Consider the following 15,330-nt stretch of genomic DNA (forward strand, 5'->3'; position numbering starts at 1 on the left):
GTCCTTACGCTTTGCAGGCATGTGCCTTAACTGCTAAGCCATCTCTCCAGCCCATGTGTTGTTTTTTTTTAAGATTTTTTTTTTAATTTATTAGAGCAAGAGAGAGAGAGTGAGAATGGGTGCACCAGGGCCTCTGGCCACTGCAAACAAACTCCAGATGCAGGCACCACCATGTGCATCTGGCTTACGTGGAGAATCAAACCTGGGTCCTTAGGCTTCACGGCCATGTATCTTAACTGCTAAGGCATCTCTCCAGCCTAATGCATGTTTTAATTCTTGTCTCAGAAAGAATAGTTTTTGTCTAACTACCTCATGCTTTAGTTGTTTTTTCTTATTTGTATTAAGTTGGGAACCAGTCAGTTACATATAACTTTCATATATCCAATATAAATGAGTTTTTAAAACAGTTTATCTATTTGTTTACAAGCAGAGAAAGACAGAATGGGCACACCTGGGCCTCAACCACTGCAAATGAACTGCAGATGCATGAGCCACTTTGTGCATCTGGCTTTATGTGGGTACTGGGGAATTGAACCCAGGTCATCAGGCTTTACAGGCAAGCGTCTTAACCACTGAGCCATCTCTCCAACCTATGTAATGATTTTTTTAAGGTCATATTTCTAGATAATAGCAAGTTGATATTCCCCCTTTTTAAACTTTTATTTTAACATTTTTAGTAAAATCGTTTCTGGGATCATTAAGTACTTCTGTCTTATCCAGCACCATATTGATTCTGATAAACAGTGACTGGGTGGCAGGAGAAAAGTATGCAAGGCAGTCTTTCAGGTGCTGTAATAGAAGCATCCACCTCTTCCCAGGTCTCTGTCCTCCCTCCAGAACGAGTTCATTTCATTAACTCTTGACCTTGCAACTTATATCACCATCCCAGATGTCCAGACATATATTCAACAGCCCCTCAGCCTAGGTGTCTAAAATTATAGTGGCTGTATAGCTCAGTTGGCCCAGATAAGTCCTGATTGGTATCTTTGTCCTAGCACAATCATAAATCATAAATAAATGTGAGGCATTCCCTTTCATTTGAAAAAGGGGTCATGGCTAGATAGGTGGCTTAGCACTTAAGGCACTTACCTATAAAGTCAAAGGACCCAGGTTTGATTCTCCAGGACCCACACAAGCCAGATGCACAAGGTGGCATATGCATCTGCAGTTCATCTGCAGAGGCTGGAGGCCCTGGCATGTCCATTCATATTCATTCTCTGTCTCTGACTCTGACTCTGTCTCGGTCTCTCTCTCTCTCCCCCACCCCCACTCAAATATTTGTATTTGTATATTCTCTCAAATACATAAATAAAAATAAAATATTTTTTTAAAAGCATGATTTGGATAACAATCAGGATTTGGATCTTGATACTTCAAACAAGCAGTGTATTCTGATTCTCTGCCCAGACCTGTACCTCTGCAGCCTACCTGTCTTAGTAGCTGACAGTTCCATCCTACATGCAAATCATTCAGCATATATCCAACAGCTTCTTGCCATCATCACCACAACTGGCCTCTTTGTTTCTACCCTTGCTTCCCTGCAGATGGTTCTCCTCATTGCCTTAAGGATCCTTTCAAATTTCTCCTGCTCCATACTTCTAATGGTTTCCTACATCAGTCAGAAAAAAAACAAAGTCCTCATAATGGCCTACATAGCCCCACATGAACAGGACCTGCGCCTCCCTCCCTCACTCCCTCCTTTTCAGTAGCTGCAGAGGCCTTCTTGTTCTCTCATATTACTTAAGTGCCTTGCACTTTTATGTCTGCCTGGAGGCTTTTCTCCCTTACTTCAATCATATCTCTAATGAAGTATCAAAAAGAACCTCTCTGACCACCTTCTCTAAAACAATGAATCCATCTAACTGTTGTTCACCTTATTTTTTAAAATATTTTTTTAATTTTATTTATTTTTATTCATTTATTAGAGACAGAGAGAGAGAGAATGGGCACACCAGGGCCTCCAGCCACTGCAAACGAACTCCAGACACGTGTCACCTTGTGCATCTGGCTTATGTGGGTCCTGGGGAATTGAACCTGGGCCCTTTGGCTTTGCAGGGTAACGCCTTAACTGCTGAGCCATCCCTCCAGCCCCTGTTCACCTTATTTTTGCCACCATTATCTACCTTCTACTTATCACTGCCTGAAATGCAAAATTGCTGTTTCTGCCTCTGAACTGTCAGTTGCATGGGAGCAAGGGCTTTATTCTGTTCCCCACTCAGTCCCCTTGAGCAGCACCTGCCATGAGGTAGACTCTCACTTGTGTGTTTGAATGAGTAAATAGGGAAATGACAACACATTAGAGCAGTGTTCATTTTTACCCAGGTGAGCTCAGGAAGAATTTAGGCTTTATATAGGGGAATAATGAACATTTCCTCTGACTCTAGTGCTTGAGGATCACACAGAATTGAGAAGATAGTGTTATGCTAATCAATTGCTCTTCACTTTTTTGTAGATAATCACATTTTTGCCTGGGGTAATGGAGGTAATGGCCGCCTGGCAATGACCCCCACTGAGAGACCACATGGCTCTGATATCTGTACCTCGTGGCCTCGGCCTATTTTTGGATCACTGCATCATGTCCCAGACCTTTCTTGCCGTGGTTGGCACACCATTCTCATTGTTGGTAAGGATTTCACATGTGATGTTGGGATGCCTTGGTTAGGATAACTAAGGTACTGGTAGCCACATTCTTAGCTACCGAAGTGTACTAAAGTAAAGAGGTTGCTTTCAATCTCTTTTTTAAAAATTAATAATAATTTAATAATTTATTTATATGATGGAGAGTGGAGTTTCAAAGGGGAAAGTGGGGGGAGGGAGGGACGGAATTACCATGGGATAGTGTTTACAATTATGGAACTTGTCAATAAAAAGTAAATAATAACTTTTTAAAAAATTTATATACTTATGAGAAGGAGAGAGAAAGAGAGAGAATGGGCATACCAGGGTTCCAGCCACTGCACACAAACTCTAGATACATGCGCCACCATTTGTATCTGACTTTAGTGGGTTCTGAGGAATCGAACCTTAGGCTTCCCAGGCAAACACCTTATCCACTTATCCACCTCTCCAGCCCTGCTTTGAATCTCATAATGGTATGCTGGACATAATGTTAGGAACACATAATTATCATTTCCCAAATGTAGTCATCTGCTATCTCTTATCTTTTGGATTTTTTTTTTTAAGGCAAAGTGTCATGTAACTCAGAATAGCCTCAAACTTGGCATGTAGCATAGTATGACCTAAATACCCGATCCTTTTGCCTCCACTTCCTAAGAGCTGGGGTTATAGGCATGTGCCACTATACCCACTACACTATACTTGGGCACTTTTTGATGTGACACACGCTGTAGAATTTATTACTTAAATGTATCCATTAAACCGGGCATGGTGGTGCACGCCTTTAATCCCAGCACTTGGGAGGCAGAGGTAGGAGGATCGACGTGAGTTCGAGGCCACCCTGAGACTACATAGTGAATTACAGGTCAACCTGGGATAGAGAGCTACACCCTACCTTGAAAACAACAAAAAACAAAAAAATTTATATTATTTGAGGGGAGGAGGCAGCTAAAGAGAGCATGGGCATGCCACAGCCTCCAGCCACTGCAAACAAACTCCAGACTCGTGTGCCACCCTGTGCATCTGCCTTTACATGGATACTGAGGTCATTGAACCTGGGTCCTTAGGCTTTGCTGGCAAGTGCCTTAACCACTAAGCCATCTCTCCAGCCCTGTATGTACTTTTTCTTTTTTAAAAATTATTATTAGCCGGGCGTGGTGGCGCACACCTTTAATCCCAGCACTTGGGAGGCAGAGGTAGGAGGATCGCCATGAGTTCGAGGCCACCCTGAAACTACACAGTGAATTCCAGGTCAGCCTGGGCTAGAGTGAGACCCTACCTCAAAAAACAAAACAAACAAAAAAAAAAACACTATCATTGTCTAGCTGGGCGTGGTGGCGCACGCCTGTAATCCCAGGCACTTGGGAGGCAGAGGTAGGAGGATCGCCATGAGTTCGAGGCCACCCTGAGACACCATAGTGAATTCCAGGTCAGCCTGGGCTAGAGTGAGACCCTACCTCGAAAAACCAAAAAAAAAGAAAAAGAAAAAAAAATTATTATTATTATTATTTTTTTTTTTTTTCTTTTTGGTTTTTCGAGATAGGGTTTCACTATAGTCCAGGCTGACCCGGATTTCACTTATGTAGTCTCAGGGTGGCCTTGAACTCACGGCAATCCTCCTACCTCTGCCTCCCAAGTGCTGAGATTAAAGGTGGATGCCACCATGCCCAGTTTGTTTGTTTTTTAACATATATTTTTTTTATTGACAACTTCTATACTTACAGACAACAAACCATAGTATTTCCCTCCTCTCCCTCCATGTACTTTTTTGAGAAACATTTAAAACATCATTTAGGCCAGGCGTGGTGGCGCACGCCTTTAATCCCAGCACTTGGGAGGCAGAGGTAGGAGGATCGACGTGAGTTCGAGGCCACCCTGAGACTACATAGTGAATTCCAGGTCAGCCTGGGCTAGAGTGAGACCCTACCTCAAAAAACCAAAAAAAAAAAAAAACAAAAAAACATCATTTAGAAGAAACTTTTCAACTCCTAAATGCTTTTTGCATAGATTTCATTGTTTGACCTAAGTTATAAAAACCTTGCCTAAATTCCCGAGGGAGCTGTTAAAATCCTGGTTCTGATCCTATCCCTGACTAGTTAAATCAGGACCTCTGAGGGGGAGGGAGGACCTAGACATTGGTTACTTTCATTCTAGTGAACAGCAAAGGTGGAACAGATGCTACTGTAGAAAATGAATGTATTAGCTAGTTTGGCTTATGGGATTTGTTTCTAAATAACAAGTAATCATAAGGGTATCTGGAGTCAGAAATAGAAGTCATCTCCTTTATTATCTCCCATTTTAGTCTCTCCCCACTTTTCCTGATCATGTCTGTTTATCATACTTACCTGCTGAATATTTTTCCTCAGAGAAAGTGTTGAACTCTAAGACCATCCGTTCCAATAGCAGCGGCCTCTCCATTGGAACTGGTAAGTAGGTAGTTGTTGCCTTGGGTACCAGTTTGGCCTCTGGGTTAGATTCCATGAAATCTTCAAAACTGAAAAGAAAACAGGAAATTTTGGAGAGGAAATGCATTCAGAGGCAAGATTGTATTTTACAACATTTTTATTTATTTGCAAGCAGAGAGAGAATAGGCACACTAGGGCATCTAGTCACTGCAGCAGACAAACTCCAGATGCATGTATCAGTTGGTGCATCTAGCTTTATGTGGATACTGGGGAATCAAACCCAGATCATTATGCTTTGCAGATAATCATCTTAATGGCTGAGCCATTTCTCCAACCTGAAGATTGTATTTTTTTTTTGACAATTGTATTTTTTTGAAGATTGTTTTTGATATATATTTTTTGTTTTATGTATTTATTTGAGAGAGAGAGAGCAGAGAGAGGGAAAATGGGTGTGCCAGGGCCTCCAGCCACAGCAAACGAACTCCAGATGCATCCACCCCCTTGTGCATTTGGCTTACATGGGTCTTGGAGAATCAAACCAGGATGTTTTGGCTTTGCAGGCAAATACCTTAATGGCTAAGCCATCTCTCCATCTCCTAAAGACTGTGTTTTTGATGAGTGTCACAATTCATGACTTTTACATTGTCGGAGGGAGAGTGCGTCTTCTTTGCCTTCATCACATATGGAAGTAATTAAGTGGTGTGCTCCAACCTGTAATATGACTTATATATCATTCCTTTCTTTAGTATCTCAGGGACCTTTTATTTCCATGGTATTCCTAGGGGTGTCCTCAGGAGCCAGGCGTGGGAGGCAGAGGTAGGAGGATCGCTGTGAGTTCGAGGCCAGCCTGAGACTACATAATGAATTCCAGGTCAGCCTGGGCTAGAGCAAGACCTTACCTTGAAAAACAAAAATAATGAATTAATTTTTAAAAAAATTAAAAAGTAAGAGACAGAGAGTGTGAATATGGGCATGCTAGGGCCTCCCGCCACTGTAAATGAACTCCAGATATATGTGTCACTTCATGCATCTGGCTTAATGTGAGTACTGGGGAATCACGCCCGGCCTGTCAGGCTTTGCAAGCAAGTACCTTTTTGCTGTTGAGCCATCTCCCCAGCCCCAAATGTAAAAATTCTTAAATTTTTTTTTTATTGTTTTATGTATTTATTTATTTATTTGAGAGAGAGACTGTGTGTGTATGTGTGTATCTGTGTACACACATACCAGGACATCTAGCCACTGCAAACTCCAGATACATGCATCACTTTGTGTATCTGCCTTTTTGTGGGTACTGGGGAATTGAACCTGTGTCCTTTGGCTTTGCAAGCAAGCATCTTAACTGCTAAGCCATCTCTCCAGCCCTGTAACAACTCTTAAAAGCCACTTAAAGCAAGCTTAATGAGCTTGTTTTACTATCAACAATTGGGCTACTTCAGTAAGATTCCAACATGGCATACACAGTCAGGCCAATAGATCTTGATGTTTATGTATAACAAGCCAGTATATATATATAATAAGCAGACCTTTACAGTTAAACTTAGAGTATACTGTTCAGTTTGGGTGGTGGTTTTTTTGGTTTTTAACCTTAGGAATTTTTTTGGTTTTTAACCTTAGGAATTTTTTTTCTTGTATTTGTCTTTGACTTCTATTAATATTCAGTTTTATTTTACTTCACTTCAGATCAGCTAGACTTCATTACAGTAACTTAGAATATACTGCATGTTACAAAAGAACCAAACATCATATTTTTTTAAATTTACTGTTGAGTGTTTCTTCAAGCGGGAGATTTTTGGGCAACTAAGAGGCATTTGGTTACAATGTTAAGGGATTTTTTATTGAAGACTATAGGTGAATGGGGAAGTCAGATGGTAAGTCTTTTGCTGCATAGCAAAGCTGTCTCCTGTGCCATGTATCTGCCAGTGGTTCCAAGCTCAGGCCCAGGAGCTGGTGGCGGTGGTGGTGAAGAGGAGGATAGTCAGCAGGAATCTGAAACACCTAATCCAAGTGGAGGCTTCCGAGGAACGATGGAAGCAGACCATGGAATGGAAGGTTTAATCAGTCCCACAGAGGCCATGGGGAACAGTTATGGGGCCAGCAGCTCCTGTCCTGGCTGGCTTCGAAAGGTAATTCCCTTGGAAGAGGTATTTCACATAAGGCCTTTACAGAGATAGAAAAGAGCTATCAAGGTCTCTGTTTCTTATGTCCTCTTAACACTCTTTTGCAACAAAAATTTAGGTTTTTGGTTTCTGTCTGGAAAGAAGAAAACAAAGGGGTAATGTAATTTTTCTTTCCAAGAAGAGATGCAAAATGTTCTTACCCTTGCATTATGGCAATGGATTTATAAATTAATGTAGCCTGTCTTGAAGGCAAATTTTACAGTGCATATATGCAAAGATTAAGCATATAGAATTTTTTTTGCAATTTCTAGAAGTAGAATATTGGGCAATAAGAGATAAGAGTATATGAAAGGTAAAGTGCAGACAGTAAAAATGATGTTGAAGTGTTTATTTACATGGAAATTGGTTATAATATAGCCGTGTAAAAGTGAATGGAATTTCTATCAGTAAGACCTTATACTTTCAGAAAATATATAATAGGATGTGGACAAGACTGTGTTGGTTGTGTGTGTAATCATTGAATAACAATTATCTCTTTGATGAAATTACTGGTGGCTTTTATTAGTGTTCTTTACTCATCTGGCTTTGAACTCACAACCCTCCTGCCTTGCTCTCTTGAGTTCATTGAGTACTAGTATGTGCACTATGGCCAGTAATCCATTTGTCTTTTCTACAGTGAACATTTAGTTTGTAAAAATTTTTGTTTTGTTTTGTTTTGTTTTGTTTCATTTTGTTTTCAAGATAGGGTCTCACTGTAGCCCAGGCCGACCTGAAATTCACTATGTAATCTCAGGGTGGCCTCGAACTCCTGGCAGTCCTCCTACCTCTGCCTCCTGAGTGCTGGGATTAAAGGCGTGCTCCACCACGTCCAGTCCGAAATTTTAAATTTTTTACCAAAAAGATAGAATCTGTAGATTTAAAGCTCCTTATCCAATAAGACTAAACTTGTAAACTGAGCCAAGCATGGTGGCGTATGCCTTTAATCCCAGCCCTTGGGAGGCAGAGGTAGGAGGATCGCTGTGAGTTTGAGGCCAGCCTGAAAACTTGTTAACTGAAGGCAGTAAGCAGAGGAATCTGCACACCTTCAGTCTCAGCCTTTAGCAGCCTGGCCTCAGTCCTTCAAGTCTCCAACTGGCTAAATGACCTGTGTAAACTGTGTCTGGGAAATGCGCCAAACACTCCAGACAGAGTGTGTGCTTGAATTTGAGTCTGAATTTGCATCACTGTTGCTCCTCTGATGAAGAGATGGCAGTTGTTTCTCAAATTATAAAGGGGTACTATAAAGCGCCACCATCCTGCCCCACTAGAGGGTGCTGATGTATCAACAGAGTGAAAGCTGGAACAAAAGATTTGGGAGAAAGTGTCTGTCTGCAAACAGAACTGATGAGATTCTCTCCATGTACCTAGGAGCTGGAAAACGCAGAATTCATCCCCATGCCTGACAGCCCAGCTCCCCTCAGTGCAGCATTTTCAGAATCTGAGAAAGATACCCTGCCCTACGAAGAGCTGCAAGGACTCAAAGTGGCCTCTGAAGTTCCTCCAGAACACAAGTCCCCAGTAGGAGCCTGGGTAACTGAGCTTGCTTTATTTTTGCCTCTGAACAGTGACTACGGCTCTGTCTAGTTCTCTTGCCTTTACCCTGTCCTCTAGCTTCCTTGGCCCTCAAGCCACCCTGAATCAACTCATGACGCTGTCTGGTAGTCCTGAAAACCACTCTCTTAACAAAAGCTATCCTTGAGCAGAATTTTTCCTGTCACCTTTTTACACCAGATGGTGTGCTTTTCTCTCTACTTTAGAAGTGCCAAGATTGAAACCTAAAATTTCAAGTCAGTTTTTCATACCACTGCAGGAGGCTGCAAAGATAAGAAGTAATGCATATATTTCTGACCTTAGTACAAGTAAAACTGGGGTAAATATATCAATAAAACTCTGAACCAGGGGCATCAGACTTTTTCAAGAGAGACCACACAGTAATTAAGAGAGATTGAAAAATAAGAAAAAAGCCAGGCATGGTGGCACACACCTTTAATCCCAGCACTCGGGAGGCAGAGATACAAGGATACCATGAGTTCAAGGTGAATTCCAGGTCAACCTGGACTAGAGTAAAACCCTACCTTGAAGAAAAAAAATAATAAGAGAGATTGAACGCACTATTTTGTAACTACAACTCTGACTTATTCCAAATGCTGTCACAATATGTGTGTTATTTAGAGAGATCATATGGCTAGGACCCAAGACTAAATATAAACTCATTTGTGTTTCTTAGACACCTTGTTTATACATAGCTTGGAGGCATATTTCATATTATTTTATTATTTATTTATTTTTGAGGTAGGGTCTCACTCTGTCTAGCCCAGGCTGACCTGAAGTTCACTATGTAGTCTCAATGTGGCCTCGAACTCTCACAGCGATCCTCCTACCTCTGCCTCCTAAGTGCTGGGATTAAAGGCATGCGCCACTACGTCCGGTGACATACCATTATTTTAATGTGTCTGTCTAAACTGCAGCCCATCTCATGTGGTCAGTTGTTGCATTTTCCACTTGTGTCATGTCAGTGCTCAGAGTTTTGGGTTTTGAAGCATTTGTCATTTTCAGATGAGGGATGTTCAACCTTTAAAATGTTCACTAAAGCTTTACTTACAGAAATAGGCAACAGGCCAGAATTGGCTTGTAGGCTATTATTTGTTTACCCTGGCTATAAATAAAAGGTGTAGAAGGAGGAAAAATCCAGACTGGGATAATTGAAAACCTTCCCAGAAGAGATATTTTGAAACTTCAAGGTAAACATTTTATTTCTTGTTGATTGCTGCCTTGAATTTGTTCTGTTGTCTTCGGAATCTGAGAAAGATGCCCTGCCTGCCCTATAAAGTGCTGCAGAAACTCAGAGTGGCCTCTGAAGTTCCTCAAGAATACAGTGTGTTTACTTGAACCCTCCTCAAATAGTTTCTACGGTGTAAGCCACTGCATTTTGTGAATCACAGTGACCTCACTATGATCAGGACTTAATGTCCTCACTGTGATCAGAAGGACTTGTTCCAAATGAAATCATGCTTTTCCTCACCAGCATTTTAAATGAGAACATAGCAATGCCCTTTGCAGATTTTCACGAAATCCTCCCAAATAGATGATTGTTCTTACCTAAGCCTAATGAGGACAGAGGCACTGAGAGTTCCCTTGGCCAGTTAGTGTCAGGTGCCAACACGTTTCTGTTTCTATTGTGCCTGTTGTGTACATTTTGTTCTGTCTTATTTCCAGCCCCCCCGGCTGAGTCCCCCCATACCGTGTGCTGGGAAGGGAACACCAATGACCTCTCCAGCCTGTGCATGTGGCACTCTGCAGGTGGAGGTTGAGAGGTTGCAGGGTCTGGTATTAAAGTGTCTGGCTGAACAAGAGAAGCTACAGCAAGAAAACCTCCAGATTTTTACCCAATTACAGAAGCTAAACATGAAATTAGAAGGAGGGCAGCAGGTGAGAGCATTAAAAGAGTAATTCAATTTCTGAATCTGCTTTGAAAAATCACAGAAACAAAATACCACTCACTGAATAGTCTTTTAATCCTTTGCAAGTCCCTACCTCTTATTGATGTAACTTGTATAATTAACTTCAGAAGCCTTGAACCTTGTTCAGGCACATGGGTTTAATCATTTTTACTACCTAATTTCCATTGTTACTGTTTGTGTTTTCTTTTGCTTTTTATTATGAAAATTTGTAAACATTAAAATGAACACAAATATGTCTCATCTAGATTCAGTAATAGTTAATATGTTACTCTGTTTGGCATGTGTATGTACAAATATATACATCTTGTTTATTTTACTGAGCCATTTTATTTAGTTATTTTTGCAGTACTAAGGATTGCACCCAGGGCTTTTTGCTCTAAAACTGAGCTATGTTCCCTGGCTTTGTTGAACCATTTTAAAGTAAATTCTAAAACTGATGATACAGTTCCCCCAAATACTTTGTTACACATCTCAAAAAATAAAGATGCCCATTCTCCTTGACATTCTGTATTAACAGCCACAATATCATAAGAGAATTAACACTTACAATTTTCATTAAGTATCCAGTGACTCACCATGAGTTCAAGGCCAGCCTGAAACTAGAGAGTGAGTTCCAGGTCAGCCTGGGCTAGAGTGAAACCCTGCCTCAAAAAAAAAAAGATTGGCAGCTCTGTCAGGCAGTTAAGACTGTTTTGTCCAGTTCTGTTTTGCTTTTCAGACTGAGAGTTCCATATCCCAGCACACCATGCAGGCCTGGGCACCCCCAGGACAGTTAACCACCCTGCCTGCATAGGTATAAAGATGTGGACTTTGTCTAAGGTTGAGATAGTTCCCTGAGCTTTCCACAAGTCTTAACAACAAATCCTAGAGGCTAGAACACATTGAATATAGTCCTGAAGTAAGCGTAGGCGCACTGTCACTAATGTGGAACAACTATGTTTTGTCTGGACAGGTGGGGATGCATTCCAAAGGAACCCAGACAGCAAAGGAAGAAATGGAAATGGATCCAAAGCCTGACTTAGATTCAGATTCCTGGTGCCTCCTGGGAACAGACTCTTGTCGACCCAGCCTCTAGTCTCCTGAGCCCATGTAGCCCCCAGGAAACTGGGATCCAAAGACCTTCACAGCACACTTACCGAATGCAGAGAGCAGCTTCCCTGGCTTTGTTCACTTGCAGACAAGGAGCGCAAGGCGGAGGCTCGGAAGCACTTTCCTTGTACATTTGGAGAGTGGCATTGCCTTTTAGATAGGATGTAGGAGTGATTTTATTATTTTGGAGCATAGAAGGGCCCTGTGGCCCTGGCTTTGTCATCAGTGACGACCATAGCAGCAGCAGCAGCTCTGTACCTCATCTGTTAATCCCACCTTTGAAGAGGAAACACAGCGCTCACCTTAATTGCGCTGATAGCAGCTCATATCCCACTTACCATTTTCACCATTGACTGGAAGCTGCCTTAGGAGTTCAGCACCAGTCATTGCACCTCCAGGTGGGGAGAGAAGTGTAAAGCTAGAGTGGGCTGGACCGGGTGTGGCCTGCCCGGGGTCCTCCAGAGAGTGATGAAGTATCTGAGCCCTTTCAGAAACCTGGGATCCAAGAAAATTTGTCTGGTGGAGTTTAGGGTTTGTTTTCAGCAAGTTCAGTTACTTCATGCAGCTAAATGCTTTAGGTTAGGAGGAAAAGTGGGCCTAGATTGCTTTTCCTCTGGGTTAGTTGAACTGAGGAGCAGAGAAAGGGCAGGTCCCTCTTCATCTCACAGCTGAGACTTAAAGCTGTGGCTGGTGCAAGGTGGGATTTCCCAGCTGTGGAAGATGCCTCCAAGGGAGGATATATCTCAGAGAATTATGTCAGGGGACGGTAGGTCAGGCCATAGGAGAAAGCTGTGAGGGGGAGTAATGACTCCTTTGGTGCCTTACCTTTTTGTCTGACCATCAGTGTAGCAGAATCTCTGTCACTGCAAAGGCTTTTTGTGCCTCTGGCATCCTGGCTCTTAGGAGCCTGATCTTGATAGCAGCAGCCCCAATTACCCCCTTTCTATATGTCTAGTCAGTATTTTTCCCTTTTTGGTATGTTTTGAAGCCATGTCATACCCAGTGAATCTATATCCTCTTTCCTATTTGAGTTGCCCAAAGCCAGCACCAAACTCCAGGGCCCTTAGAAACTTAACAGGTGGATCCTGCCAAGTAAAAGGAATTTGGCTGCAAGTTCCTTTCTGCTATGTCCTTATAGAAAGGAGCAAGCTACCTTTTCCAAAGAGAATGTATCTGAAGCATTCTCTAGGTAAGCACTTGATGGTTTCCCTTAAATGTGAGCCTTGTGCCTCCACTGTGAGCCTGCCACCAAGCCTAATGACTTGCTCCTGTAGTGTTTGGGGTCACAAGAGCTGCTTTGATAAGTATTACATACTTCTTCCCTACCAACAGCTAAATTGTTTCATTTAACCAAACATATGTGTTATCTGTTTGATATTGCAGAAAGACCTACTTGTGCAGTGAGAATTTTGCCATTTCCCTATACTGGTAGTGTGAAGTCTGGTGCTGGGAGGAAACCCCATCTCTGGGAATGGGCAACTCTGTCCAATGGGATCTTTGATGTCCCATTGTTTTCTCAATTCTGAGAAGCACAGTACAGTAGTACTAATGTAGTCACTGAAGCCTTTTCCTAAATATGGGAAGGGCCAACCCTGAATTAAGGTTACAAGTTCTCGGGGTCTGGATGTTGACTATAAACCCTGACAGTGGGATTTGGTTTCTCATATAAATGCAGCTTTGCTTTTCTTCACGACTGACTGGCCTCTCCTGCTCCTGTGTCCTGGTGCTCACCATTCTCAGCGGGCCTGAGAGGCGGGTCAGTGGATGTTCATCTTGAGGATCGCTTCTGCTCTGGAGCTGAGGGGCATGGGCATGTTGCTGAGACTGTGGGGTGGCAATGAGTGTTGACGCAGAGCAAGAGCCCTGCTCTTGTTCCAGAAGGGTCAGTCCCTAGTGGAACACATGGTCAGTTTCTCTAGCATGATTCCTTGGGAAGTCTAGTTTGCTATTAATCTGGCTAAGAATCTAAGTTCTGTGCCTTAGAGATAATTTGCACTTTCCAAAATTGTGCCTGTGACAGCAGTGATTTTCCCACCAAAAAGCCAAGCCAAAAATGGCAGCCAAGCTTTGGATAGAGTGAAAGGCAAAACAGCAGGAATGCTTTTGAATGGTTTCCTATAGTAAGTTGTGTCCTGCTTGTCTTCTGTATGCAGTGCTAGGTGTTTGAAGCTTTCTGGTAGTATCGCTTTTGAGTTACAGCATAACCTGTGCTAATCCTGTGCCGACACTTCTGAAGAACCAGCTTATTGTTAGCCAGATGCTGGAAAGGGTGAGGGCGGAGTGGTTTGGCCTTTCTGTTTTAAATAAACGTTTAAAGTCTGAGCTAGTGCTGTGCCTTAATAAGCCTGCGCATGGACCTCAGTCACTGGAGAGAAACACCCTCGTTCCAGGCCTTTATGAATCTTTGACTCCATGAGTCTTTATATAAATAAATAAATGTTCTTTTAACAGAAACGTGAGACGTTACACAGAAATAACCTCTGCTACTTTCCAGTCTCATTCTTGCCAGCAAAATCATTTCTGCTGCTGAAACTATTTTTTCTCAAAAATTTCTAGAAGTGCTGAAAGTGCTAAAAGTGCAGGGGGATCAAAAAATAGACATCAAGAGAAGGGTCCTTTCTTACACTTACTTCCTTGGTCATGTTCCATGTGATCATGCCAGGTTTTGTTTCTAAAATCCCGAGCTGAGCTGAGCTGAGCTGTAGCTGGGTATGATGGCACACGCCTTTAATCCCAACACTCGGGAGGCAGAGGTGGGAGGATCGCCATGTGTTCAAGGCCACCCTGAGACTACATAGTGAATTCCAGGTAAGCCTGGGCTAGAGTGAGACCCTACATCTGGGGGGGAAAAAGGTCGAGCTGTATGTGGACTCCCTGGCACAACACAGCCAAGTTATTACTTCTCTTGGTTGAGCATTTCCCTACAGTTTAAAGTAGAGCCTTAGACACAATTTCATGTAATTATTCAGAAATTTTCACAATAGGAAGAATAACTCAGAGGCAAGGATGTATTCAGAGAACGTCATTCAGATGAGATCCACAGGTCTCCAAGGACGTCCTAGTCATGAGAGCATCAGGGCAGAGCAGGCTGCACTCAGGACTGTGAAACCCATTCCTTCCTGCTGCAAGGCCAGGAGCCATTTATTGCTGTGATGATTGACTGTGGAAATAAATGTGCTGATCCTTAAGCCTCACCTCATTGGGGCCATGGATGTTCAGGAGGAAATCCTGTCACAGCTCTGCTGCCATCTGTATAGTTGTGAAGAATGATCAGTGGATGCCTAAAAGCAAATGCTGACGAGGCACTGTGCTGGAAGTATCTCAGCATGTCTGCACACACTTCTAAATGAAACAAGTGTCTGTGAGAATGTTCCATAGCTCAACTTTTTGAGCTTTGAAATTTATAATGTTTACTACATGTTCCTGGATAAAGTAATATAAAATATGGACATTTACAAGCAGCATTTATGTGTCCTCTATAATCCTATCCAGGAACTTAGAAAAACAGACAGCTCTTACCTCTTCCCAAAAGACAAGACAAGCTAAAGTCAGAAAGCTAGCAGATAAAAACTCAAGGCCTACATATGTAGAAATCAAAAGGAA

The 15,330-nt window shown here is 42.3% G+C and overlaps 1 protein-coding gene across 1 annotated transcript in view; it reads left to right on the forward strand.

Moving 5' to 3' along the window:
* Positions 1–14,049, forward strand: part of Nek9 (NIMA related kinase 9) — a 53,737-nt gene extending 39,688 nt beyond the window's left edge. Inside the window, exons 17-22 of the mRNA XM_045154182.1 lie at positions 2,453–2,623; positions 4,983–5,042; positions 6,942–7,144; positions 8,546–8,707; positions 10,394–10,606; positions 11,591–14,049. Of these exons, the coding sequence (XP_045010117.1) occupies positions 2,453–2,623; positions 4,983–5,042; positions 6,942–7,144; positions 8,546–8,707; positions 10,394–10,606; positions 11,591–11,713 (932 nt within the window). The 3' untranslated portion in view covers positions 11,714–14,049. The remainder of the gene's footprint in view (positions 1–2,452; positions 2,624–4,982; positions 5,043–6,941; positions 7,145–8,545; positions 8,708–10,393; positions 10,607–11,590) is intronic.
* Positions 14,050–15,330: the final 1,281 nt, after the last annotated feature.

The sequence above is a fragment of the Jaculus jaculus genome, chromosome 7 (assembly GCF_020740685.1).
Source record: "Jaculus jaculus isolate mJacJac1 chromosome 7, mJacJac1.mat.Y.cur, whole genome shotgun sequence".
NCBI classification, from domain to species: domain Eukaryota; kingdom Metazoa; phylum Chordata; class Mammalia; order Rodentia; family Dipodidae; genus Jaculus; species Jaculus jaculus.